Source organism: Patiria miniata, unplaced genomic scaffold (assembly GCF_015706575.1).
Source record: "Patiria miniata isolate m_02_andy unplaced genomic scaffold, ASM1570657v1 HiC_scaffold_27, whole genome shotgun sequence".
NCBI lineage: Eukaryota > Metazoa > Echinodermata > Asteroidea > Valvatida > Asterinidae > Patiria > Patiria miniata.
In genome coordinates, this window is record NW_024037066.1 from 161,076 (window position 1) to 188,704 (window position 27,629).

Consider the following 27,629-nt stretch of genomic DNA (forward strand, 5'->3'; position numbering starts at 1 on the left):
TGTCAATTAAGGCCCTATCGAGGAGTCTCCATTTTCCACTCTAAAAGTGCACAAAACTGAATGCTTTGACCTATAACACCCCTTTAAAACAAAATGTACCCCACATAGTTTTATAAATTTGAATTTTTATTGCATAATCCATTTGATCCATCTAATGGGAAGATCCAATTTTGGAGGGGGCCAATTCGGTCCACTAATTAGCTGTCAATTAAGGCCCTATCGAGGAGTCTCCATTTTCCACTCTAAAAGTGCACAAAACTGAATGCTGCTGACCTATAACACCCCTTTAAAACAGAATGTACCCCACATAGTTTTAGAAATTTGAATTTTTATTGCATAATCCATTTGATCCATCTACTGGGAAGATCAAATTTTGGAGGGGGCCAATTCGGTCCACTAATTAGCTGTCAATTAAGGCCCTATCGAGGAGTCTCCATTTTCCACTCTAAAAGTGCACAAAAGGGAATGCTGCTGACCTATAACACTCCTTTAAAACAAAATGTACCCCACATAGTTTTATAAATTTGAATTTTTATTGCATAATCCATTTGATCCATCTAATGGGAAGATCAAATTTTGGAGGGGGCCAATTCGGTCCATTTATTAGCTGTCAATTAAGGCCCTATCGAGGAGTCTCCATTTTCCACTCTAAAAGTGCACAAAACTGAATGCTTTGACCTATAACACCCCTTTAAAACAAAATGTACCCCACATAGTTTTATAAATTTGAATTTTTATTGCATAATCCATTTGATCCATCTAATGGGAAGATCAAATTTTGGAGGGGGCCAATTCGGTCCACTAATTAGCTGTCAATTAAGGCCCTATCGAGGAGTCTCCATTTTCCACTCTAAAAGTGCACAAAAGGGAATGCTGCTGACCTATAACACCCATTTAAAACAAAATGTACCCCACATAGTTTTATAAATTTGAATTTTTATTGCATAATCCATTTGATCCATCTACTGGGAAGATCAAATTTTGGAGGGGGCCAATTCGGTCCACTAATTAGCTGTCAATTAAGGCCCTATCGAGGAGTCTCCATTTTCCACTCTAAAAGTGCACAAAAGGGAATGCTGCTGACCTATAACACTCCTTTAAAACAAAATGTACCCCACATAGTTTTATAAATTTGAATTTTTATTGCATAATCCATTTGATCCATCTACTGGGAAGATCAAATTTTGGAGGGGGCCAATTCGGTCCACTAATTAGCTGTCAATTAAGGCCCTATCGAGGAGTCTCCATTTTCCACTCTAAAAGTGCACAAAACTGAATGCTTTGACCTATAACACCCCTTTAAAACAAAATGTACCCCACATAGTTTTATAAATTTGAATTTTTATTGCATAATCCATTTTATCCATCTAATGGGAAGATCAAATTTTGGAGGGGGCCAATTCGGTCCACTAATTAGCTGTCAATTAAGGCCCTATCGAGGAGTCTCCATTTTCCACTCTAAAAGTGCACAAAAGGGAATGCTGCTGACCTATAACACCCCTTTAAAACAAAATGTACCCCACATAGTTTTATAAATTTGAATTTTTATTGCATAATCCGTTTGATCCATCTACTGGGAAGATCAAATTTTGGAGGGGGCCAATTCGGTCCACTAATTCGCTGTCAATTAAGGCCCTATCGAGGAGTCTCCATTTTCCACTCTAAAAGTGCACAAAACTGAATGCTGCTGACCTATAACACCCCTTTAAAACAAAATGTACCCCACATAGTTTTATAAATTTGAATTTTTATTGCATAATCCATTTGATCCATCTAATGGGAAGATCACATTTTGGAGGGGGCCAATTCGGTCCACTAATTAGCTGTCAATTAAGGCCCTATCGAGGAGTCTCCATTTTCCACTCTAAAAGTGCACAAAACTGAATGCTGCTGACCTATAACACCCCTTTAAAACAAAATGTACCCGACATAGTTTTATAAATTTGAATTTTTATTGCATAATCCATTTGATCCATCTAATGGGAAGATCAAATTTTGGAGGGGGCCAATTCGGTCCACTAATTAGCTGTCAATTAAGGCCCTATCGAGGAGTCTCCATTTTCCACTCTAAAAGTGCACAAAACTGAATGCTGCTGACCTATAACACCCCTTTAAAATAAAATGTACCCCACATAGTTTTATAAATTTGAATTTTTATTGCATAATCCATTTCATCCATCTAATGGGAAGATCAAATTTTGGAGGGGGCCAATTCGGTCCACTAATTAGCTGTCAATTAAGGCCCTATCGAGGAGTCTCCATTTTCCACTCTAAAAGTGCACAAAAGGGAATGCTGCTGACCTATAACACCCCTTTAAAACAAAATGTACCCCACATAGTTTTATAAATTTGAATTTTTATTGCATAATCCATTTGATCCATCTACTGGGAAGATCAAATTTTGGAGGGGGCCAATTCGGTCCACTAATTAGCTGTCAATTAAGGCCCTATCGAGGAGTCTCCATTTTCCACTCTAAAAGTGCACAAAACTGAATGCTGCTGACCTATAACACCCCTTTAAAACAAAATGTACCCCACATAGTTTTATAAATTTGAATTTTTATTGCATAATCCATTTGATCCATCTACTGGGAAGATCCAATTTTGGAGGGGGCCAATTCGGTCCACTAATTAGCTGTCAATTAAGGCCCTATCGAGGAGTCTCCATTTTCCACTCTAAAAGTGCACAAAACTGAATGCTGCTGACCTATAACACCCATTTAAAACAAAATGTACCCCACATAGTTTTATAAATTTGAATTTTTATTGCATAATCCATTTGATCCATCTAATGGGAAGATCAAATTTTGGAGGGGGCCAATTCGGTCCACTAATTAGCTGTCAATTTAGGCCCTATCGAGGAGTCTCCATTTTCCACTTTAAAAGTGCACAAAACTGAATGCAGCTGACCTATAACACCCCTTTAAAACAAAATGTACCCCACATAGTTTTATAAATTTGAATTTTTATTGCATAATCCATTTCATCCATCTACTGGGAAGATCAAATTTTGGAGGGGGCCAATTCGGTCCACTAATAAGCTGTCAATTAAGGCCCTATCGAGGAGTCTCCATTTTCCACTCTAAAAGTGCACAAAACTGAATGCTGCTGACCTATAACACCCCTTTAAAACAAAATGTACCCCACATAGTTTTATAAATTTGAATTTTTATTGCATAATCCATTTCATCCATCTACTGGGAAGATCAAATTTTGGAGGGGGCCAATTCGGTCCACTAATTAGCTGTCAATTAAGGCCCTATCGAGGAGTCTCCATTTTCCACTGTAAAAGTGCACAAAACTGAATGCTGCTGACCTATAACACCCCTTTAAAACAAAATGTACCCCACATAGTTTTATACATTTGAATTTTTATTGCATAATCCATTTCATCCATCTACTGGGAAGATCAAATTTTGGAGGGGGCCAATTCGGTCCACTAATTAGCTGTCAATTAAGGCCCTATCGAGGAGTCTCCATTTTCCACTCTAAAAGTGCACAAAACTGAATGCTGCTGACTTATAACACTCCTTTAAAACAAAATGTACCCCACATAGTTTTATAAATTTGAATTTTTATTGCATAATCCATTTGATCCATCTAATGGGAAGATCACATTTTGGAGGGGGCCAATTCGGTCCACTAATTAGCTGTCAATTAAGGCCCTATCGAGGAGTCTCCATTTTCCACTCTAAAAGTGCACAAAACTGAATGCTGCTGACCTATAACACCCCTTTAAAACAAAATGTACCCCACATAGTTTTATAAATTTGAATTTTTATTGCATAAACCATTTGATCCATCTAATGGGAAGATCAAATTTTGGAGGGGGCCAATTCGGTCCACTAATTAGCTGTCAATTAAGGCCCTATCGAGGAGTCTCCATTTTCCACTCTAAAAGTGCACAAAACTGAATGCTTTGACCTATAACACCCCTTTAAAACAAAATGTACCCCACATAGTTTTATAAATTTGAATTTTTATTGCATAATCCATTTCATCCATCTAATGGGAAGATCAAATTTTGGAGGGGGCCAATTCGGTCCACTAATTAGCTGTCAATTAAGGCCCTATCGAGGAGTCTCCATTTTCCACTCTAAAAGTGCACAAAACTGAATGCTGCTGACCTATAACACCCCTTTAAAACAAAATGTACCCCACATAGTTTTATAAATTTGAATTTTTATTGCATAATCCATTTCATCCATCTAATGGGAAGATCAAATTTTGGAGGGGGCCAACTCGGTCCACTAATTAGCTGTCAATTCAGGCCCTAATGAGGAGTCTCCATTTTCCACTCTAAAAGTGCACAAAACTGAATGCTGCTGACCTATAACACCCCTTTAAAATAAAATGTACCCCACATAGTTTTATAAATTTGAATTTTTATTGCATAATCCATTTCATCCATCTAATGGGAAGATCAAATTTTGGAGGGGGCCAATTCGGTCCACTAATTAGCTGTCAATTAAGGCCCTATCGAGGAGTCTCCATTTTCCACTCTAAAAGTGCACAAAACTGAATGCTGCTGACCTATAACACCCCTTTAAAACAAAATGTACCCCACATAGTTTTATAAATTTGAATTTTTATTGCATAATCCATTTCATCCATCTACTGGGAAGATCAAATTTTGGAGGGGGCCAATTCGGTCCACTAATTAGCTGTCAATTAAGGCCCTATCGAGGAGTCTCCATTTTCCACTCTAAAAGTGCACAAAACTGAATGCTGCTGACCTATAACACCCCTTTAAAACAAAATGTACCCCACATAGTTTTATAAATTTGAATTTTTATTGCATAATCCATTTGATCCATCTACTGGGAAGATCAAATTTTGGAGGGGGCCAATTCGGTCCACTAATTAGCTGTCAATTAAGGCCCTATCGAGGAGTCTCCATTTTCCACTCTAAAAGTGCACAAAACTGAATGCTTTGACCTATAACACCCCTTTAAAACAAAATGTACCCCACATAGTTTTATAAATTTGAATTTTTATTGCATAATCCATTTGATCCATCTAATGGGAAGATCCAATTTTGGAGGGGGCCAATTCGGTCCACTAATTAGCTGTCAATTAAGGCCCTATCGAGGAGTCTCCATTTTCCACTCTAAAAGTGCACACCATTGAATGCTGCTGACCTATAACACCCCTTTAAAACAAAATGTACCCCACATTTGTTGATAAATTTGAATTTTTATTGCGTAATATATTTCATTCATTTATATTGGATCATATATATAAGATCAATTTTGAGAGTGGCCAAGAGCAATGATATCATGTTAAGAAATCAGACATGGAAAACACCACTTTCATGTTAAAATTAATATTAACACCGAAGGCCGAAGTAATCCAAGTGGTTTTACTTTAATTATGCAATACATATGTCGGTGAGCACTCTTTTCAGAACTAAACTCACTTCAAAGTACGCCAAGGTTAACGTCACATAAACAGCTTTGACTTTGGACGACGTTAAGGCCCAGTGAAGATTGGGTTTTAAGATTTTTAATTCGCCGTCGTGTACGTGCATGAGTAAATCTATGCACAGACACGAAACATCAGCAGCGATAAAACCTCAGTTTAAAAGTCATAACAATTCAACAAAGTCCTTTTGAAGGACGGTATAATAAAAAGAGTGGATTTATAAATCAGTTTTTTGCCTAACCAGGGTTTTTAATAAAGATGTTGTGTACTACAGTTAAGTATACAGTTGTTGGAACAGGTTTTCTGTGTCATATTCTTAAAATTTGTTGTTTGAAACAGTCCGAATATATATGTTTTTTTCTCTTTTTTTGACGAAACAGATTTTATGCCGGTCAATGCGTTTTTATCTTGATATTCTTTAAACGGATTGATCGATTTTAGCATTTTTCTTCCTCTAAAAGTAGTTTTTTTAATACGAAATATGTTTCGGTGGTTTCCGCTTGTTTTTACTCGCCCTGTGTAGTGCATGATCATCGTATGTGAACAGTGAATCTACTGGAAGGATGGTACCACCCCCCTGATGCAGGACTGCATGGGTTTCAACCTCTGGATATTTCACTACTGAACGCGAAGTTTGAATGTCATCATCTCCACATCGGCCCTAATAAGTCAACTTGGTGAGATAATTCATCTTGTTTTCGACTTCACTAAGTCGACTTGGTAAAACAAATACAGCTCGACAAGTTGTCCATTCGACTTCGTTAAGTGAACTTGTCAGCTAATCAAGGAACAATGGGGGCATTATAATATCCCCCGATTTTTTTTTAAATGTTTCTAGTTTCTAGTTTAAGTATTATACGTTGTACACGGATTTCTCCGTTCGAACGTCTAATATATAATCCAAGAATGTAAATTTACGGATGCCGCGCGCTAGCGCAATCGGAGTCGAATTTACTAAATCTTGACACCATATCATTCCCAAACTTAACCTGGACTAAAAGTGTGTTTGGTCGATTCTGATGCAGTGTTTGTGAAATACAACAGCGGCCAGGCGCGCAAAGATCTACAAAACATAGACACGCCCTTGATTGACTGGGTCTAATATTGCTTGGCGTAGCGCGTAACGTAACAGACCGATACAAAGTGCATGACTGCTATACATGTACCTAATGATCAATTTCCATTACAAGTACAATTTCTTTTTCAATTTCAATGTCAATTTCACTTTCAATATCACTTTCAAGTTCAATATCAATTGTAAATTCGATTTCTGTTTCAATTTCAATTTCACTCTCAATGTCAAAAACCTAAGTTCCATGACCATTCTCTGGCAAAAAAAGAGAGATGTTTTGACAACGGATTTGACTTCTATGAACCATAAAGAAATGAGCCCCAAGGCCCCTCCCATAAATCCCGGCATTTTTCGCTAGAGGGCCAAATTTGAGATGGCTGGCAGCGCCATCTTGCAAAATCAACTTTTAACCAGAGCACCTGGAATCCTGTATGAAAACACTTGTTCGTGTAAGTGGACGACGAGGATTCGGATTCCGACATCAGTTTGACTTGATGACATCATTTTGACTCAGAAATCCAAGATGGTCGTCATAACCGATAGCTCGACACTTTTGTTGGCAAATTTGAGGGCCTTTAACTGTGAGACTGTCACAGAATACCTTAATCGGTGTTACAAAATCGTGACTGGGTCTGCCGCAAACAATGATTTCAAGAAGACAATTATACATTGTTGTGCAAGTCACTTTATAAAAAACGCGTCCAGAAATTGCCGTAAGTACTATCCGCAAAATTGTCGTGATGCGATGTATTGGATTGGGTTGCTTGTACAGTCAACTAATATGAAAGACATTGATGCAACATAGAAACATTGTCAATCATTACACATTTTATCTACAGCTTAGGCCAAAAAAAAAAGTCTCCGGTTTCTGGTATGCGCGCGCGTCGCCGTAGCCATGCGCGTCGGCAAAATAAAAAAAAAATTTTTCAATGAAGGATGATGTCTCAAAACCGCCAAACTCACTGGTTTAACTGGAATCCTGCTGCTGCACAATTTTAACGTGTTTTAAGATTGGGTTATGGTCGAGAATAAGCTTTATGTGGCCTCTCTGGACTCCCCTATATTTGCACTAAGTTTAGTCGGGCACCATTTGCAGTCATCAGCCGACATTTGAAGCAAAAAAATCAGGTAAAAAAAAAAAAAAACCGCGTCGCCGCACCACTTTTTGGGCAAGCTGCATACCAGAAACCGGAGACTGTTTTGGGGGGCCTTATGGTACCCTTTTTTGGTGAGTCTTGCTTGACCAATGAAATTGAGATTTCAAAGATCTCAATGTGTCTCAACTGCAACGGCAATACGGTTCTTGAAAATTCGACATCTGGCATATTAACTGTTCCTGTTCGAAATTTGAGCCTCTGTTATTGTTTGCAAAAATGTTTTGATGATGAAATTGTGAAGGGTCTTAAATGTGATATGTGTGAGCAAGACCAGTGTACAAAGATGAAAGTGTCTCGAATTGTCAACTATCCTACTTTATTGGTAGTGCAGTTGTTGCGATTTCATAATATTGGGGGGAAACAGACGAAAATCACAACAGACGTCACACTCCTGCCGTTTACGAATTACGGTCAGTCGTCGTCCACGAAGGCCAATCGTTGGAAAGTGGCCATTACAAAACGTTTGTCAGGGATCTATTAGATCATAACAAAATCATAGAGTTCAATGACGGCAACGTTCAAGCGACTACTGCTCTTCGTTTTACAAGTCGAGTTTTCCGCGACGGGGTATTTATTTTTTTATGAAAAAATTCAGCCAACAGAAGACATTTCATCTCCACCAGTATCGTTTGACTCCAACAACTTGTTTACAGTAAGTGCAAAGGAAGAGGAATTTGTACAACTTCTGTGGGCCTCCATTGATGAAAAAAAATACACAGCGTTGCCGTACGTGACGAGAAAACAAAATATTTTCTATCCTTCCACCAATTGGCCATGATCAATAACATCCCCAAATCGTCTGTGTTGAAGCGTTTGAAACATATCTACCCAAACTATAGTCCTGGTTGGTTAAGTGGAGCTTTCGTTGATTTTTTTTTATATCAGTCAACTTTGCGAAATCGTAAATGCAGCAAGGGCGGATCCGGGGGGGGGGGGCAAATGAAACCAATTTTTTTTTTTTTTTTTTTACATCGCAATAAATACAGGCAATGAGTACACCACCATCTTTTCCTCAAAAAAAACATTGGTTAAAGTGGTCAGAAATTGCCTCAGATCGCACCACAGAGCATCTAGAATCCAAAACATTTTCTGGGCCCTTAAGCGGGCCCCGAACACCACGCCGTAATTTTTTTGACCCACTTTTTGGGGGACCAAATTTTTTTTTGCCCCCCCCCCTAAAATTGTGTTCTGGATCCGCCCTTGAAATGCAGATGTAGATCAAGTGAAGTTATGGGCCTTGCACTTCCACGAAACCTTGCAGATCATTAACAAGCAGCCAACACCTCAAACATATCGATCAGTCTCAAAAGCATTTATTGACGGTGACAAATTTTGCGACATCATGTTTTTGCCACTTCTCGAAAACAGGCACTTTACTCTTTATGTTTTGGACAACATCCAGAACCAGTTCAAGTGCTTTGATTCACTAAGTTGCAGTTCCGACACTTGCCAAAAAAGGGTTCACCATGGACGTGCTTTCTCACATTTTTTCCAAAATGGTAGAAAGAACAGATATTGGTGTCAAAATCCAAGTGTTCTACAAGATCAGCAGTCTTTTTCGGCCAGTGCAGCAAACACATTTGGCGAGTTGTTGTGTTTTCTGCTGCTTGTATGCCGAAGAAATCAGTCTGAAATCTAAACAAATCAGAGACGACAATGCTAACAAACTGAGGATGTACATCACCCTCCAAGTTTTAAAACGATCACACATCGTAGATCCAGAGCTACGTAGATTGTTCATAGCTCACATTAATCAGTGAACATACAAACTGCAAACGTTACAGTTAACAGTATCAATAAGAGCTCCTGCGTTGATAGTGATGAAAAGCATTGTTGAGTAATGGTTGTCGCTGTATTTGTACTTTCTTGTTTGATGATTTAGTTCAAGTGTTTCCTTCGTTTTGGGAATCACAACTACCACTGAATAACCCCGATTTTGGATGTCGGGAGGTGGACCCAGAATTCGTTCTCGCACGAATGACACATGAACAACCGTTTTTAAGGAATGGCTGAGTGGATGTTTATCTATAGCTACTATTAAATGTTATTAACGATTAATATCATTTCGTTCCAAACGCATTTTGTAGCCTATAATCGGGCGCATTCCAGACCACAAAAGTCTGTCCTTTACACCACAACGCACGGCTGTACATGTACTCAAAATCCGTGCACATGTATGACAATTAAAACAACGTGTATGTAGCAGGAAAAAAACAGTCAACAGTAACACATTTATTTTTTTCTCAATGAAAAAAAAATCATAGACCACTTTTAAGAAGAAAGTTAAAAACCGCCTAGGATCTGATCACGGATAAAAAGAATTATAAAACTTATCAGACGTGCCTCAATTCCATTATTTATATTACTATTTTTTTTTTAGCGAAACAGCAAAACACAAGAAAGTTTCTCTTGTGCGAGTGTTGCACTCAGTGCCGTGCATTTTGTTTGCACATTATGCGTATTTACATTTCAAATTAGCTTCATCTCCCATTGCATCTCAAAATTATTCTTCCGTTAAATTTGTACGGATCCTTCCAATATAGAGATAAAATAATGTTCTCTTTTTTTTTCAACAAATTTTGTATTTGTTTGACTGTCACGAGCGCATATATCAACGTGAAATCGTACGAAACACAACCCTTGGTGGAATAAATGAAAATTCCAACGAAGTGTTAATACGAAAAAGAAATCTACTTTTCAAATTCCGTTTTTAGATCCCGGTGTAGCATGCGAAACGCAATTCACAAGCACATAAATACGTTGACTACAAGTACATAAATACTTTGACTACAGAGTTAAAAAGCACATATATTAACACAGACAACATAAAAGTTTCTCTGTTCTAAATAAGAAAAAGTAATTGAATTAAACACAAATCAAAGCGAGGGAATGAATGAGGGATTCCTCGGCTTTTGGTCATAGTTGGAGTACGAGGTTCATGTGATTATTAAACCAATCAAGTTAATGAGTAATTTAATAAATATATGCTACTTAACCAATCAGCTTGTGTGTTTTTTTATGTAACGTTTCTTGTACTATAGTAAGACATAATGCAGTATATAACAGTTTAAAATAGAAGAATTATATTAATTATTGGGAGATAATTTTAATATGGCATAACGGTCAATTTAACGAAGTGTGGTCACTCTCTTTTCACTTTCAATATTGGATTTGCCTAATTGGTTTTAACGTTTCAATGACATAACAGAATAATGTCTGCGTATTTGTACAGAGCCACTTTCTGTATAAAAAATGGAACTACATGAGGATTACTGATCCGTCTATTGTATGGACAGTATAAATTTCGCTCAAAGTAATTTCTGACAAAGAAAACATAGTTTATCCAAACATTGAACATTATAGTTCTGTAACGGTGCAAAGATACTGTTTTGTCTCATTACAGTATTAATTGATGGTCCCGTAGATGTAATATTGATTGTGAAATTAATTATATGAAATTAGTTTCAGCCTATGCAAACGTTTTCATGAACACCGACATTCAAAGAACGTGTTTTACGTTTAGTTATGCAAATTCATAATTAATACCCTTCCAACTATATGTGAATTATACACTGTAACGTTTAAAGGTGTCTCTATCTTCATTAGGCTTTAAATCGGCTTTCAAGAGAAGAAATTTGGCCTCTCCAATCCAACTTTATGACGTTTTCAAGATGAAAAAGACTAATTACATAGTGATAATGAAAGTTTAAAAAGTGTAACGAAAGGCACATTTACTTTAGTAGGAGTCAAGTGCCATTTTTATGACGTATGTATTTTGATAAAAAAAAAATAACACTTCTTTAGTAGCGATAATAAGTAACGAACAAAAACAATACAATGAGTACTGTATCAGAGGTATGCTTCTTGAAAATGATGGAATAAGAATATTCCAATTGATGAAATACAAATTTGCCGTATGTCTAGATACAGACTTAGTATCGACATCACACAATACTGCCACGATGAAAACGGTGAAAATTACTTTGAAAGGGGTGTATATCGAGGACTTCAGACCAGAAGATGGTATGTCCACTTTTGGCTGCACTGTGCTGTGTCTACCATTTAGCATGTTCTGGGATATTGTTTCTGTAATCTACATGGATGGAAGTCGCGAGGGGGGGGGTATGTCCAACACCTTTTGACTTAGGGGATGTGCAAATGCATCGTCCACCACAATTTGTTGTGATGAGATATAGAACAATGCCCAATTTAAAATTCGTGTGATTTTTTTAACAAAAAGCACAAGTGCCTTGAAATGCTCCTTTTTGAAAAATTTTGTCGTGATTTGGTGTCAAGTATCCGACACCCCCCCCCCCCCTTTTGAGGGAGTTTCCCCACCACTGAGTGTAGATTTCTTCAATGTCAATATCTTCATTACATACATTTTCATAAAGAAAAATATCTGGAGGGGAGGGATGTCTGATTTTTAAGAAGAATTGTTGTTTTTGCTTTTTTAACCTTTTCCTTTGTTTTCTCTTTAGTTTAAATGCCGATTGTGGACAAAACAAATTATAATTGTTAACACTGGGAATGATAATTATGTCAATTAAATCAGGTTTCTGATTATTGAGAGCGCAAATCGATCGTCGTTATGCCAGTAATGAACACCGCATTCTTGAAAAAAATTGCCCTTTTCACGAATGTGATCTGCCAATGAATGAAATAAAAAACGTCATATCAAAATTAAAATGTTTACAAACATGTGGTCTGAATTTTCCTTTAAAGTGCAATTTTTTAAAATTTGATTAACCCTTTGTAAATTTAATTTTGTAAAACTATGTGGGGTACATTTTGTTTTAAAGTGGTGTTATAGGTCATCAGCATTCAGTTTTGTGCATTTTTAGAGTGGAAAATGGAGACTCCTGATTAGGGCCTTAATTAACAGCTAATTAGTGGACCGAATTGGCCCCCTACAAAATTTGATCTTCCCAATAGATGGATAAAATGGATTATGGAATAAAAATGCAAATTTATAAAACTATTTGGGGTACATTTTGTTTTAAAGGGGTGTTATAGGTCAGCAACATTCCCTTTTGTGCACTTTTAGAGTGGAAAATGGAGACTCCTCACTAGGGCCTTAATTGACAGCTAATTAGTGGACCGAATTGGCCCCCTCCAAAATTTGATCTTCCCAGTAGATGGATCAAATGGATTATGCAATAAAAATTCAAATTTATAAATTTATGTGGGGTACATTTTGTTTTAAAGGGGTGTTATAGGTCAGTAGCATTCAGTTTTGTGCACTTTTAGAGTGGAAAATGGAGACTCCTCGATAGGGCCTTAATTGACAGCTAATTAGTGGACCGAATTGGCCCCCTCCAAAATTTGATCTTCCCATTAGATGGATGAAATGGATTATGCAATAAAAATTCAAATTTATAAAACTATGTGGGGTACATTTTGTTTTAAATGGGTGTTATAGGTCAAAGCATTCAGTTTTGTGCACTTTTAGAGTGGAAAATGGAGACTCCTCGATAGGGCCTTAATTGACAGCTAATTATTGGACCGAATTGGCCCCCTCCAAAATTTGATCTTCCCAGTAGATGGATGAAATGGATTATGCAATAAAAATTCAAATTTATAAAACTATGTGGGGTACATTTTGTTTTAAAGGGGTGTTATAGGTCAAAGCATTCAGTTTTGTGCACTTTTAGAGTGGAAAATGGAGACTCCTCGATAGGGCCTTAATTGACAGCTAATTAGTGGACCGAATTGGCCCCCTCCAAAATGTGATCTTCCCAGTAGATGGATCAAATGGATTATGCAATAAAAATTCAAATTTATAAAACCATGTGGGGTACATTTTGTTTTAAATGGGTGTTATAGGTCAGCAGCATTCAGTTTTGTGCACTTTTAGAGTGGAAAATGGAGACTCCTCGATAGGGCCTTAATTGACAGCTAATTAGTGGACCGAATTGGCCCCCTCCAAAATTTGATCTTCCCATTAGATGGATCAAATGGATTATGCAATAAAAATTCAAATTTATAAAACTATGTGGGGTACATTTTGTTTTAAAGGGGTGTTATAGGTCAGCAACATTCCCTTTTGTGCACTTTTAGAGTGGAAAATGGAGACTCCTCACTAGGGCCTTAATTGACAGCTAATTAGTGGACCGAATTGGCCCCCTCCAAAATTTGATCTTCCCAGTAGATGGATCAAATGGATTATGCAATAAAAATTCAAATTTATAAATTTATGTGGGGTACATTTTGTTTTAAAGGGGTGTTATAGGTCAGTAGCATTCAGTTTTGTGCACTTTTAGAGTGGAAAATGGAGACTCCTCGATAGGGCCTTAATTGACAGCTAATTAGTGGACCGAATTGGCCCCCTCCAAAATTTGATCTTCCCATTAGATGGATGAAATGGATTATGCAATAAAAATTCAAATTTATAAAACTATGTGGGGTACATTTTGTTTTAAATGGGTGTTATAGGTCAAAGCATTCAGTTTTGTGCACTTTTAGAGTGGAAAATGGAGACTCCTCGATAGGGCCTTAATTGACAGCTAATTATTGGACCGAATTGGCCCCCTCCAAAATTTGATCTTCCCAGTAGATGGATGAAATGGATTATGCAATAAAAATTCAAATTTATAAAACTATGTGGGGTACATTTTGTTTTAAAGGGGTGTTATAGGTCAAAGCATTCAGTTTTGTGCACTTTTAGAGTGGAAAATGGAGACTCCTCGATAGGGCCTTAATTGACAGCTAATTAGTGGACCGAATTGGCCCCCTCCAAAATGTGATCTTCCCAGTAGATGGATCAAATGGATTATGCAATAAAAATTCAAATTTATAAAACCATGTGGGGTACATTTTGTTTTAAATGGGTGTTATAGGTCAGCAGCATTCAGTTTTGTGCACTTTTAGAGTGGAAAATGGAGACTCCTCGATAGGGCCTTAATTGACAGCTAATTAGTGGACCGAATTGGCCCCCTCCAAAATTTGATCTTCCCATTAGATGGATCAAATGGATTATGCAATAAAAATTCAAATTTATAAAACTATGTGGGGTACATTTTGTTTTAAATGGGTGTTATAGGTCAAAGCATTCAGTTTTGTGCACTTTTAGAGTGGAAAATGGAGACTCCTTGATAGGGCCTTAATTAACAGCTAATTAGTGGACCGAATTGGCCCCCTCCAAAATTTGATCATCCCAATAGATGGATGAAATGGATTATGCAATAAAAATTCAAATTTATAAAACTATGTGGGGTACATTTTGTTTTAAAGGGGTAATAGGTCAGCAGCATTCCCGTTTGTGCAGTTTTAGAGTGGAAAATGGAGACTCCTCATTAGGGCCTTAACTGACAGCTAATTCGTGGACCGAATTGGCCCCCTCCAAAATTTGATCTTCCCAGTAGATGGATGAAATGGATTATGCAATAAAAATTCAAATTTATAAAACTATGTGGGGTACATTTTGTTTTAAAGGGGTGTTATAGGTCAGCAGCATTCAGTTTTGTGCACTTTTAGAGTGGAAAATGGAGACTCCTCGATAGGGCCTTAATTGACAGCTAATTAGTGGACCGAATTGGCCCCCTCCAAAATTTGATCTTCCCATTAGATGGATCAAATGGATTATGCAATAAAAATTCAAATTTATAAAACTATGTGGGGTACATTTTGTTTTAAATGGGTGTTATAGGTCAAAGCATTCAGTTTTGTGCACTTTTAGAGTGGAAAATGGAGACTCCTTGATAGGGCCTTAATTAACAGCTAATTAGTGGACCGAATTGGCCCCCTCCAAAATTTGATCATCCCAATAGATGGATGAAATGGATTATGCAATAAAAATTCAAATTTATAAAACTATGTGGGGTACATTTTGTTTTAAAGGGGTAATAGGTCAGCAGCATTCCCGTTTGTGCAGTTTTAGAGTGGAAAATGGAGACTCCTCATTAGGGCCTTAATTGACAGCTAATTCGTGGACCGAATTGGCCCCCTCCAAAATTTGATCTTTCCAGTAGATGGATGAAATGGATTATGCAATAAAAATTCAAATTTATAAAACTATGTGGGGTACATTTTGTTTTAAAGGGGTGTTATAGGTCAAAGCATTCAGTTTTGTGCACTTTTAGAGTGGAAAATGGAGACTCCTCGATAGGGCCTTAATTGACAGCTAATTAGTGGACCGAATTGGCCCCCTCCAAAATTTGATCTTCCCAGTAGATGGATCAAATGGATTATGCAATAAAAATTCAAATTTATAAAACTATGTGGGGTACATTTTGTTTTAAAGGGGTGTTATAGGTCAGCAGCATTCAGTTTTGTGCACTTTTAGAGTGGAAAATGGAGACTCCTCGATAGGGCCTTAATTGACAGCTAATTAGTGGACCGAATTGGCCCCCTCCAAAATTTGATCTTCCCATTAGATGGATGAAATGGATTATGCAATAAAAATTCAAATTTATAAAACTATGTGGGGTACATTTTGTTTTAAAGGGGTGTTATAGGTCAAAGCATTCAGTTTTGTGCACTATTAGAGTGGAAAATGGAGACTCCTCGATAGGGCCTTAATTGACAGCTAATTAGTGGACCGAATTGGCCCCCTCCAAAATTTGATCTTCCCAGTAGATGGATGAAATGGATTATGCAATAAAAATTCAAATTTATAAAACTATGTGGGGTACATTTTGTTTTAAAGGGGTGTTATAGGTCAGCAGCATTCAGTTTTGTGCACTTTTAGAGTGGAAAATGGAGACTCCTCGATAGGGCCTTAATTGACAGCTAATTAGTGGACCGAATTGGCCCCCTCCAAAATTTGATCTTCCCAGTAGATGGATGAAATGGATTATGCAATAAAAATTCAAATTTATAAAATTATGTGGGGTACATTTTGTTTTAAAGGGGTGTTATAGGTCAGCAGCATTCAGTTTTGTGCACTTTTAGAGTGGAAAATGGAGACTCCTCGATAGGGCCTTAATTGACAGCTAATTAGTGGACCGAATTGGCCCCCTCCAAAATTTGATCTTTCCATTAGATGGATGAAATGGATTATGCAATAAAAATTCAAATTTATAAAACTATGTGGGGTACATTTTGTTTTAAAGGTGTGTTATAGGTCAGCAGCATTCAGTTTTGTGCACTTTCAGAGTGGAAAATGGAGACTCCTCGATAGGGCCTTAATTGACAGCTAATTAGTGGACCGAATTGGCCCCCTCCAAAATGTGATCTTCCCAGTAGATGGATCAAATGGATTATGCAATAAAAATTCAAATTTATAAAACCATGTGGGGTACATTTTGTTTTAAATGGGTGTTATAGGTCAAAGCATTCAGTTTTGTGCACTTTTAGAGTGGAAAATGGAGACTCATCGATAGGGCCTTAATTGACAGCTAATTAGTGGACCGAATTGGCCCCCTCCAAAATTTGATCTTCCCATTAGATGGATCAAATGGATTATGCAATAAAAATTCAAATTTATAAAACTATGTGGGGTACATTTTGTTTTAAAGGGGTGTTATAGGTCAAAGCATTCAGTTTTGTGCACTTTTAGAGTGGAAAATGGAGACTCCTCGATGGGGCCTTAATTGACAGCTTATTAGTGGACCGAATTGGCCCCCTCCAAAATGTGATCTTCCCAGTAGATGGATCAAATGGATTATGCAATAAAAATTCAAATTTATAAAACTATGTGGGGTACATTTTGTTTTAAATGGGTGTTATAGGTCAAAGCATTCAGTTTTGTGCACTTTTAGAGTGGAAAATGGAGACTCCTCGATAGGGCCTTAATTGACAGCTAATTAGTGGACCGAATTGGCCCCCTCCAAAATTTGATCTTCCCAGTAGATGGATCAAATGGATTATGCAATAAAAATTCAAATTTATAAAACTATGTGGGGTACATTTTGTTTTAAAGGGGTGTTATAGGTCAGCAGCATTCAGTTTTGTGCACTTTTAGAGTGGAAAATGGAGACTCATCGATAGGGCCTTAATTGACAGCTAATTAGTGGACCGAATTGGCCCCCTCCAAAATTTGATCTTCCCATTAGATGGATCAAATGGATTATGCAATAAAAATTCAAATTTATAAAACTATGTGGGGTACATTTTGTTTTAAAGGGGTGTTATAGGTCAAAGCATTCAGTTTTGTGCACTTTTAGAGTGGAAAATGGAGACTCCTCGATAGGGCCTTAATTGACAGCTAATTAGTGGACCGAATTGGCCCCCTCCAAAATTTGATCTTCCCAGTAGATGGATCAAATGGATTATGCAATAAAAATTCAAATTTATAAAACTATGTGGGGTACATTTTGTTTTAAAGGGGTGTTATAGGTCAGCAGCATTCAGTTTTGTGCACTTTTAGAGTGGAAAATGGAGACTCCTCGATAGGGCCTTAATTGACAGCTAATTAGTGGACCGAATTGGCCCCCTCCAAAATTTGATCTTCCCAGTAGATGGATGAAATGGATTATGCAATAAAAATTCAAATTTATAAAACTATGTGGGGTACATTTTGTTTTAAAGGGGTGTTATAGGTCAAAGCATTCAGTTTTGTGCACTTTTAGAGTGGAAAATGGAGACTCCTCGATAGGGCCTTAATTGACAGCTAATTAGTGGACCGAATTGGCCCCCTCCAAAATTTGATCTTCCCAGTAGATGGATGAAATGGATTATGCAATAAAAATTCAAATTTATAAAACTATGTGGGGTACATTTTGTTTTAAAGGGGTGTTATAGGTCAGCAGCATTCAGTTTTGTGCACTTTTAGAGTGGAAAATGGAGACTCCTCGATAGGGCCTTAATTGACAGCTAATTAGTGGACCGAATTGGCCCCCTCCAAAATTTGATCTTCCCATTAGATGGATCAAATGGATTATGCAATAAAAATTCAAATTTATAAAACTATGTGGGGTACATTTTGTTTTAAATGGGTGTTATAGGTCAAAGCATTCAGTTTTGTGCACTTTTAGAGTGGAAAATGGAGACTCCTCGATAGGGCCTTAATTAACAGCTAATTAGTGGACCGAATTGGCCCCCTCCAAAATTTGATCATCCCAATAGATGGATTAAATGGATTATGCAATAAAAATTCAAATTTATAAAACTATGTGGGGTACATTTTGTTTTAAAGGGGTAATAGGTCAGCAGCATTCCCGTTTGTGCAGTTTTAGAGTGGAAAATGGAGACTCCTCGATAGGGCCTTAATTGACAGCTAATTCGTGGACCGAATTGGCCCCCTCCAAAATTTGATCTTCCCAGTAGATGGATGAAATGGATTATGCAATAAAAATTCAAATTTATAAAACTATGTGGGGTACATTTTGTTTTAAAGGGGTGTTATAGGTCAGCAGCATTCCCTTTTGTGCACTTTTAGAGTGGAAAATGGAGACTTTAGTGGACCGAATTGGCCCCCTCCCAAATTTGATCTTCCCATTAGATGAATCAAATGGATTATGCAATAAAAATTCAAATTTATAAAACTATGTGGGGTACATTTTGTTTTAAATGGGTGTTATAGGTCAAAGCATTCAGTTTTGTGCACTTTTAGAGTGGAAAATGGAGACTCCTCGATAGGGCCTTAATTAACAGCTAATTAGTGGACCGAATTGGCCCCCTCCAAAATTTGATCATCCCAATAGATGGATGAAATGGATTATGCAATAAAAATTCAAATTTATAAAACTATGTGGGGTACATTTTGTTTTAAAGGGGTAATAGGTCAGCAGCATTCCCGTTTGTGCAGTTTTAGAGTGGAAAATGGAGACTCCTCGATAGGGCCTTAATTGACAGCTAATTCGTGGACCGAATTGGCCCCCTCCAAAATTTGATCTTCCCAGTAGATGGATGAAATGGATTATGCAATAAAAATTCAAATTTATAAAACTATGTGGGGTACATTTTGTTTTAAAGGGGTGTTATAGGTCAGCAGCATTCCCTTTTGTGCACTTTTAGAGTGGAAAATGGAGACTTTAGTGGACCGAATTGGCCCCCTCCAAAATTTGATCTTCCCAGTAGATGGATGAAATGGATTATGCAATAAAAATTCAAATTTATAAAACTATGTGGGGTACATTTTGTTTTAAAGGGGTATTATAGGTCAAAGCATTCAGTTTTGTGCACTTTTAGAGTGGAAAATGGAGACTCCTCGATAGGGCCTTAATTGACAGCTAATTAGTGGACCGAATTGGCCCCCTCCAAAATTTGATCTTCCCAGTAGATGGATCAAATGGATTATGCAATAAAAATTCAAATTTATAAAACTATGTGGGGTACATTTTGTTTTAAAGGGGTGTTATAGGTCAGCAGCATTCAGTTTTGTGCACTTTTAGAGTGGAAAATGGAGACTCCTCGATAGGGCCTTAATTGACAGCTAATTAGTGGACCGAATTGGCCCTCTCCAAAATTTGATCTTCCCATTAGATGGATCAAATGGATTATGCAATAAAAATTCAAATTTATAAAACTATGTGGGGTACATTTTGTTTTAAATGGGTGTTTAGGTCAAAGCATTCAGTTTTGTGCACTTTTAGAGTGGAAAATGGAGACTCCTCGATAGGGCCTTAATTAACAGCTAATTAGTGGACCGAATTGGCCCCCTCCAAAATTTGATCATCCCAATAGATGGATCAAATGGATTATGCAATAAAAATTCAAATTTATAAAACTATGTGGGGTACATTTTGTTTTAAAGGGGTAATAGGTCAGCAGCATTCCCGTTTGTGCAGTTTTAGAGTGGAAAATGGAGACTCCTCATTAGGGCCTTAATTGACAGCTAATTAGTGGACCGAATTGGCCCCCTCCAAAATTTGATCTTCCCATTAGATGGATGAAATGGATTATGCAATAAAAATTCAAATTTATAAAACTATGTGGGGTACATTTTGTTTTAAAGGGGTGTTATAGGTCAGCAGCATTCCCTTTTGTGCACTTTTAGAGTGGAAAATGGAGACTCCTCGATAGGGCCTTAATTAACAGCTAATTAGTGGACCGAATTGGCCCCCTCTAAAATATGACGTGCCCAATAGAAGGTTCGGTTAGATGAAAGCATAAAAAGTAGTACATTTATTGTATAACTTTAACATTTCGTTGGGAAAGTCCAAGAAATCCTTTCATTACAAACAGAGAAGCAACCACCTTTTACTGTATGTGTTTGAGATTTTGATACCGCGGTTGAGAACGCGGCTAAGAACGCGGCTAAGAACGCGGCTAGGTTTTGGGCCTATAACGCGGCTAAGTTTAGTTTGGTACGTGCGCTTTATTATATACCTACTGCATGTCTAGTCCCCCACCTCAGCACATATTATTACTCATCAAGTAAACGCAAGATAAGGTCTCTGACTAGAGGTCAAAGGTCAACTAACAAATCATCATGTTGGTCCGGCAGATCTCGAAGCTTTTCAAAAGCCCTCTGAAATCCATTGAAATTGGTAAGATCAGGGGTTGAAAACGTAAAATTATTGAAAGTGAAGTATTCATTACTTTTTATTTTACCGAATAAGGAGCTTATGGGGAATTTTTCGTCGCACTTTGCCCGGCCTGAAACGTACCGCAGTTCACTAAATTTGTCACCGACTTCTGAGTTCACAGTGCAGGGAGGCATGGAACGATTGGGCGGGGCCGAGAGAGGGGGGGGTGCAAATAACTTGCGGGAGAAGGCAGTATCATGATGCTAGGCCTACTTTTTATGTAATATTAAGAAATGTAGTTACCTGACACACCACTTTCTTCATTGATATGTTCTAAAGGGAATTGTGAAAATTATAAACTTTTTTATTTTCGGAAGAAGACTGTCCACTTTTTTTTCTTAATCATTGTATATCATCTCAATAAAGGTTAGTTATTACAGTAGCAGAAATTTTGAAAAGACATGAATCTCGGACTGAGAAAAATTTCAAATTTTGTTAGGAAATACTTAGAAAATGTTCTTGACTCTTCATGGACTAAATGTACACAACCGCTTAAGTGGCGTCTGGATACTACATTCTTTCCTTATTTTCTAATCAAAATAATGGATTCTAAATTTGGGTTCCACTGTGGAATGGAAGAATCGTCATCCATGCGCGGATAATTAATAAGTTTTCTAAAATTTTTATGGTCCTACAGGCTACATTTGTTCATTGTTTTTTCCCAACATATAAACTGTCCATCATTGAGGACTGCATTGATTTATGCTTATTTTGTTTCATGTTGCTTTTTCTCGTCGGAAAGAAATCATTTTAAAAATCCAGTTTCATTTCCGTCCAAATATGAGTTTTATCATTAACTTCAGAGTTGAAGTATCTTCTTTACTCACTATACTGACTTCAGGTTTATGGTCAACGGCCTTAGAACAAGTCCGTCCGGCGTTGAGCCTATGTGGTGTGAGATGGGCATCAAAGAAGGCTGGCAGCAGCAAGAGGAACCATGGAGGCAAGAGCCCTGGCCAGAGACTGGGCCTCAAGAAGAATGAAGGTATGGTATGGCCATGTCTGAATCAATTGGATACAGCTGATATTAACATGCACAAGATGGAAGCCACTGGCTAGCGGCTGCGGCCACTGGCTTGCGGCTGCGGCCCCTGGCTAGCGGCTGCGGCCCCTGGCTAGCGGCTGCGGCCCCTGGCTAGCGGCTGCGGCCCCTGGCTAGCGGCTGCGGCCCCTGGCTAGCGGCTGCGGCCCCTGGCTAGCGGCTGCAGCCCCTGGCTAGCAGCTCTTTTTTGTCACTAGAGTCATTCTTTCACACAGCCTTTGCATAATTGATTGTTTTGTGATGAGATCGGGAATTTGATTTATTGATGCGATGTGATTTGTTTTCCAGGATGTTATGTGCAACCCGGTATGATTCTGGTCAGGCAGAAGATGGCATTCCGATGGTACCCTGGGAACTTTGTAAGTATTACATATACATGAAGATGTATATCCCAAGAACCCCCATCACCCTGAAACAAATCTACATTATAAGTTCCGACCCCCCCCCCCCCCTTTGTTTGTTTTTTTAAAAACAAAATTGCTAGATTATTAGGAATTCATTTCTGGCATCTACCCAACTTGTGTGATCATTTGTCAAAGTTTTGTGAAGTTAGATTTTTTGGCTAGAAATTAGTAATTTTGATGACCGCGGATATGAAAAACTTCTCAGATTTGGGCCATTTTGGGTAAAAAACTGAAATGTTTGTTTTGTGCCCGGATCCTGACTGTAGTGAGCTGAAATCTCTCGGGGATTTATTTCTGGCATCTACCCACCCTGTGTGAACATTTGACTTAGTTTCGTGAAGTTAGATTTTTGGGCCAGAAATTAGTATTTTTGATGACTGCGGATGTGGAAAACTTTTCAGATTTGGGCCGTTTCGGGTGAAACCTGAAATGTTTGTTTTCTCCCTGGATCCTTTGATACATGTATAAATTTATATTGCATACAGGGGATGTAAAAAGAAACGAAACCCAAATGTCGGGACGATTGTTTCAGTTAAGTTTTGCATGTAGCACCTTCAAAATCTAGGATATGAAAGCCCAATTCGTAAGCTTTCTTTTAGTACAAGAATCATTAAAAAAAAAAGGTAAGTGTTCTTTCAGCAAAACGAAAACAAATCACATAGGGATGTGTGTGAATTGTTTTCGTTTTCCTGAAAGAATGCACACAATTTTTGTGATCCGTGGACAGAACCTTGAACTGGAGGTTGTGTTTAAAATTCCGTAACTTGAAAAGTACATGAGTGATTTGAATGATTCTTGTACTAAAACAAAGCTTACGAAATGGACTTTGACATCCTAAATTTTGAAAGTGCTACATGCAGAACTTCACTCAAACAATAGTCCCAACATTTGGGTTTCGGTTTTTTTTTTACTCACCCTGGCCTGTATTTTAGTATACACAACACCATACTGATTTAAGCACCATGAAAAATATATAGAAAGGCAAGTTTTTGAAAATGTTTTAAAAAATGCAAGCATTTTAATTGTCTCTTTCTTCAGGTTACGACAGGGCGTGACAGGACCCTATCGGCCCAGGTGGCAGGTACCGTCTACTTCACCCAGGAGCGGTGGAACCCTAGACCAGACACGGAGTTTGGGAGATCCGTCGCCCCTACGCTGTCAGACGAGGCAATGACGAGGACATTTGTGAACGTCAGGCCAGAGCCGGAAGTGGGGAACTTCAAACTCAAGGAACAGATCTAACTTGGCTGTGGACGCTGTGGTTCGCTGTTATCGACTCTGTGGAGAAACACAAGATGACCCTTTGTGGTCGACCTCGAAAGGACTTTGAGGATTTGCACAGTGGTTCGCGCATGTGTTGCATGGAGTTTCTCACTACCCATGGTCATCCTGATGTGCACAGTGTCATAGCGTGTCTTCGCGTGGTCCACAAGGACACACATGAACAATGGAGCTGAAAGTCTTCCATCTCTCACATGTATTTCATTAATGGGTACTCTTGCCCATGAAGCCTATAAATACGAGACTTGATAAGCTGTTACAAATTGTTTGTTTTTTTGTTTAATTCAATTCTTATTTTAACTGGCCAGCCCATTCAGTGGCATCCACTGGCCTCCCATGGGGCCTAGTAAACAATAAAAAAAATAATATTGGCTTCTTGTGTTCACTCATGTCCGTCACGAAGTGAGGCTCCTGGCGCTCTTATTATTACCCTGGCTTTAGCACGGCTGCCATTACGGCGCTCAAGCATTGAAGGAATTTCTTCCTACCAGGTATCCATTTACTACACCTGGGTGGAGAGAGGCAATCGTAGTTAAGTGCCTTGCCCAAGCGCACAAGCACCATTCCCCCGTCAGGATTCGAACCCATGTACCACGGCACACGAGTCGAACACTGTAACCATTGGACCACAGCACCCCACTAAAGAGAAGACAGTGTGAAGAAATTCCTGTTTTAGATGTAGGAGGAACACCACAGAAGAATATTCTAAGGAAAACCCACGGAATGAAGTAGGGACTGAAAACCCAACCCACATGTTGGCCCAGGCAGGAATCGAACCCGGGTCACAGCTGTGGAAGGCAAGGAAAGTACCGCTGTGTTGCTGTTGGCACTGGTCATGTTGGTGTGATTGAATTTTCATGTGTTCCGTGTTGCAGGGCTCAGATTTTTTTGGGGTATTTTACCACATTTGTGAATTTCAAAAACGCCTAAATAAAAAGGGCCAGTACAATGTAGATACATGTATAATGTTTATAGCAAGGTTAAACATGACTTGTGTTGTGACATTTAACAAAATACACATGCAACTGTCTCGTTTTCAATGGAAAAACCTTTATTTACATACAATCACACATTTTCCACTCCAATCCTCAGACACGTGAATTATTACCAGGTTAGGAGAGCAGGCAGCTTTTTATCCAGAAAGTCAGAAACATTTCATTTTCGCTTTCATCCAATGCCAAATTCAAACCAGCATGACTCAATAGCGGAGAATACATTATCGCAAACTGTGAAATGCCCACTAATCATGACTAAAAATATTCTACATATCGGTGCAAAACTAAACCAGAGTTTTGAAATACATGTCTTTTTTTTAAGTAGCGCTCCTTTACAGAAAACTCTGCTACTATTTCCTGCATTGTTTATCGCATTTTTCAGTGAGTTGGCTCACAAGCATGTTCTGGAATGGGAAGAGCTTTTTACTTAATGCGTACACAGTATATATTGTACATGTTTGTGCCAACACCAATTCTGTGATTATTTTTTCAGCCTATGTATGCAAAATGTTTTGATATTGTTAGATTTACTTGTCTGCAAAACTGTCATATAAATTTACAAATGTACCTTCCAATTTCATATTTTAGGATTTTTGTTCAGTTAGGTTTTTTTTCCAGGTAAGTTACCTCGAATGCAAATAACAAAATATGTGGAAAAATTGTTGACTTCATTATGTGGACATTCTTTCGCTGTTTGTACACCTTGGAAGTACTAGTGGATTAAAATTTACCAATAAAAACCCCAAATCTTCGGTGGTTGTGACCGTTACTTAGTGTTTGCCTACACCACAATGCCCAAAATACTTGCTCTTGAATCAACTCAGCGACAACAGCTTCTCTCAGCAAGGTTACTTGATATCTAAAATTAAGTCTAGATCTTTATCCGTTTTATCCCTGATTGATTATAGGTAAACCCATTTCAGAAAAGCATCCGTGAAGGATAACTGATAGAAATCCAACATTATAACAATCGTAACGCAGGCAATTTAACAATTCCTTCACAAACTGATTAAAATTTTTGGCTAAAAAAGGTTACAAATTATTAACAGGAATTTCCTTAAAAGATTACATCACACCGGAATAAATACCAATCCAACTTCACAATGATTAAGTCGTTGTTTCTTTTGGTTAGATAAACAATACTGCATTTTCAAAAATATTTGCTGTACAATTTGGTAAAGAAACAAACTGGAGGCACTTGATTCGTTCAAATAAAAAAAAGAAATTAAAAAAGAGAACAATTTAATATGAGTAATGTTTTCTGTTCGCACCATTCTTAAAAACAAGAAAAGTGTTTGGGTTGCTTTTGCGTTAAAAAAAACCCACACAAACACGAAAAGATTTTGGGTTGGTTTTAGGTAAAAACATCCTAAGTATGTAGCCAATTTACACAAAAATACAAAAGGCAATTCATAAAAGCCTATTTTGATGAGCGAAACACTGCAAAACTTTAAGCTGCTCAAATTTTTTTTTACTGGAAATTTCAAAATACCATATATAACAAGTGTTAGAACCTTACAAGCAAGGAAAGTTTAAAGGTGGAGTAGGTCATTTGCAGCTATCCAAAAAGTAACTGACCAAATTATTTTTAAAAAGTATACTTGGTTTAAAGATAGTAATGGCATCAAACTCCCTGTGAAATTGTTCCTTCGGGCATGCTGCCACTTCAAAGAAAACAATAAAAAAAAGGTCATTTCCAAAGATGAGTCAAGTGACGCATTTTTGGAAATCTCCGTTAGTAGTTGGTTTGCAATGGGGCGAATGTGTGCGTTGCGTTGAAACAACGCACACGTGTACGCGGTTGCTATTATTCATTGGTTCGTGACATCGCATAGCTGTGATCAGCTGAATGAGAACGTGTTCAAAATACATGTATGGCTCGGCAACTTTCAAATTGATATCGAGATCCTAGAATATTGTATTCTCGGAATATGCAGCATTACACAGAGCTGAAACTTCATCAGGTTAGTTGTTAAGCACCCGTCTTTAGATTTTGAGCACTTTTGTTGCCTCAAAAAAAAACATTTCGCAAATGACAAATGAGCTACTCTACCTTAAAGTTTACAGCGACGAGTATGTCGAAAAATGCTTTTTATACAGAACAGTCGTGAAAATATCAAATTTTCTAGTTTTAGTGCAAAAATAGTCCTAATATTCATACGCTGAAACCCAACTACATATTTAGGAGCAACAAGAATGAAAATGTTAACAAATTATTGCTTGCTAATCGACTTATCAATTAGGCTCCGCCCCCTAAGGGCATGTACAAACAACACGATTAGGCATGCATATTATTTGGTAGTGACATCAGGGCTGTGATTGGTCAACACCTCAAGGGGCGGGGCTTAATGGATCAGTCCATTATATTGAAAAAGGAGTGACCAAAAAGCATGAACATCGAAAGTGATATTCAATTGCAACTCTTATTGCTACGCTTAACATATCTAAAATACATAAAGCATTGTAATATAAGAAATAAGTACAGAATACATAGAGCACATTGCAGTAACTAGAATTATAAGAATATTTCGGAAAACTATGAACAATTTATACAGATAACTCCTTGTCCCAAATCTATATTATACAAAATGCAGACATGTTTCATCACACAATTATTAAAATAAATGAATAATCTGTTATTTACAAAGGTGCTTTCGTTGCAAAAAAGAAGAAGAAATAACCCATATAATAAAATCATTAAAACCAAAAAAAAATATTACCGAAAATAAAAAAACAACTAGAGATTAATATTACCAACCAAAATACTTGGTACTTTGTAAGGCATATGACATGATACAACTGTTTTGAATTTGCAGTAAGTTATTTTGAAAGTTATCTGAAA

The 27,629-nt window shown here is 37.6% G+C and overlaps 1 protein-coding gene across 1 annotated transcript; it reads left to right on the forward strand.

Moving 5' to 3' along the window:
- Window positions 1–20,882: 20,882 nt before the first annotated feature.
- LOC119734176 (39S ribosomal protein L27, mitochondrial-like) lies at window positions 20,883–24,283 on the forward strand. The gene is made up of 4 exons (XM_038207526.1): window positions 20,883–21,026; window positions 21,907–22,050; window positions 22,396–22,466; window positions 23,550–24,283. Exons 1-4 carry the CDS (start codon window positions 20,969–20,971, stop codon window positions 23,751–23,753), a joined length of 477 nt encoding a protein of 158 aa, XP_038063454.1. The 5' UTR covers window positions 20,883–20,968; the 3' UTR covers window positions 23,754–24,283.
- Window positions 24,284–27,629: the final 3,346 nt, after the last annotated feature.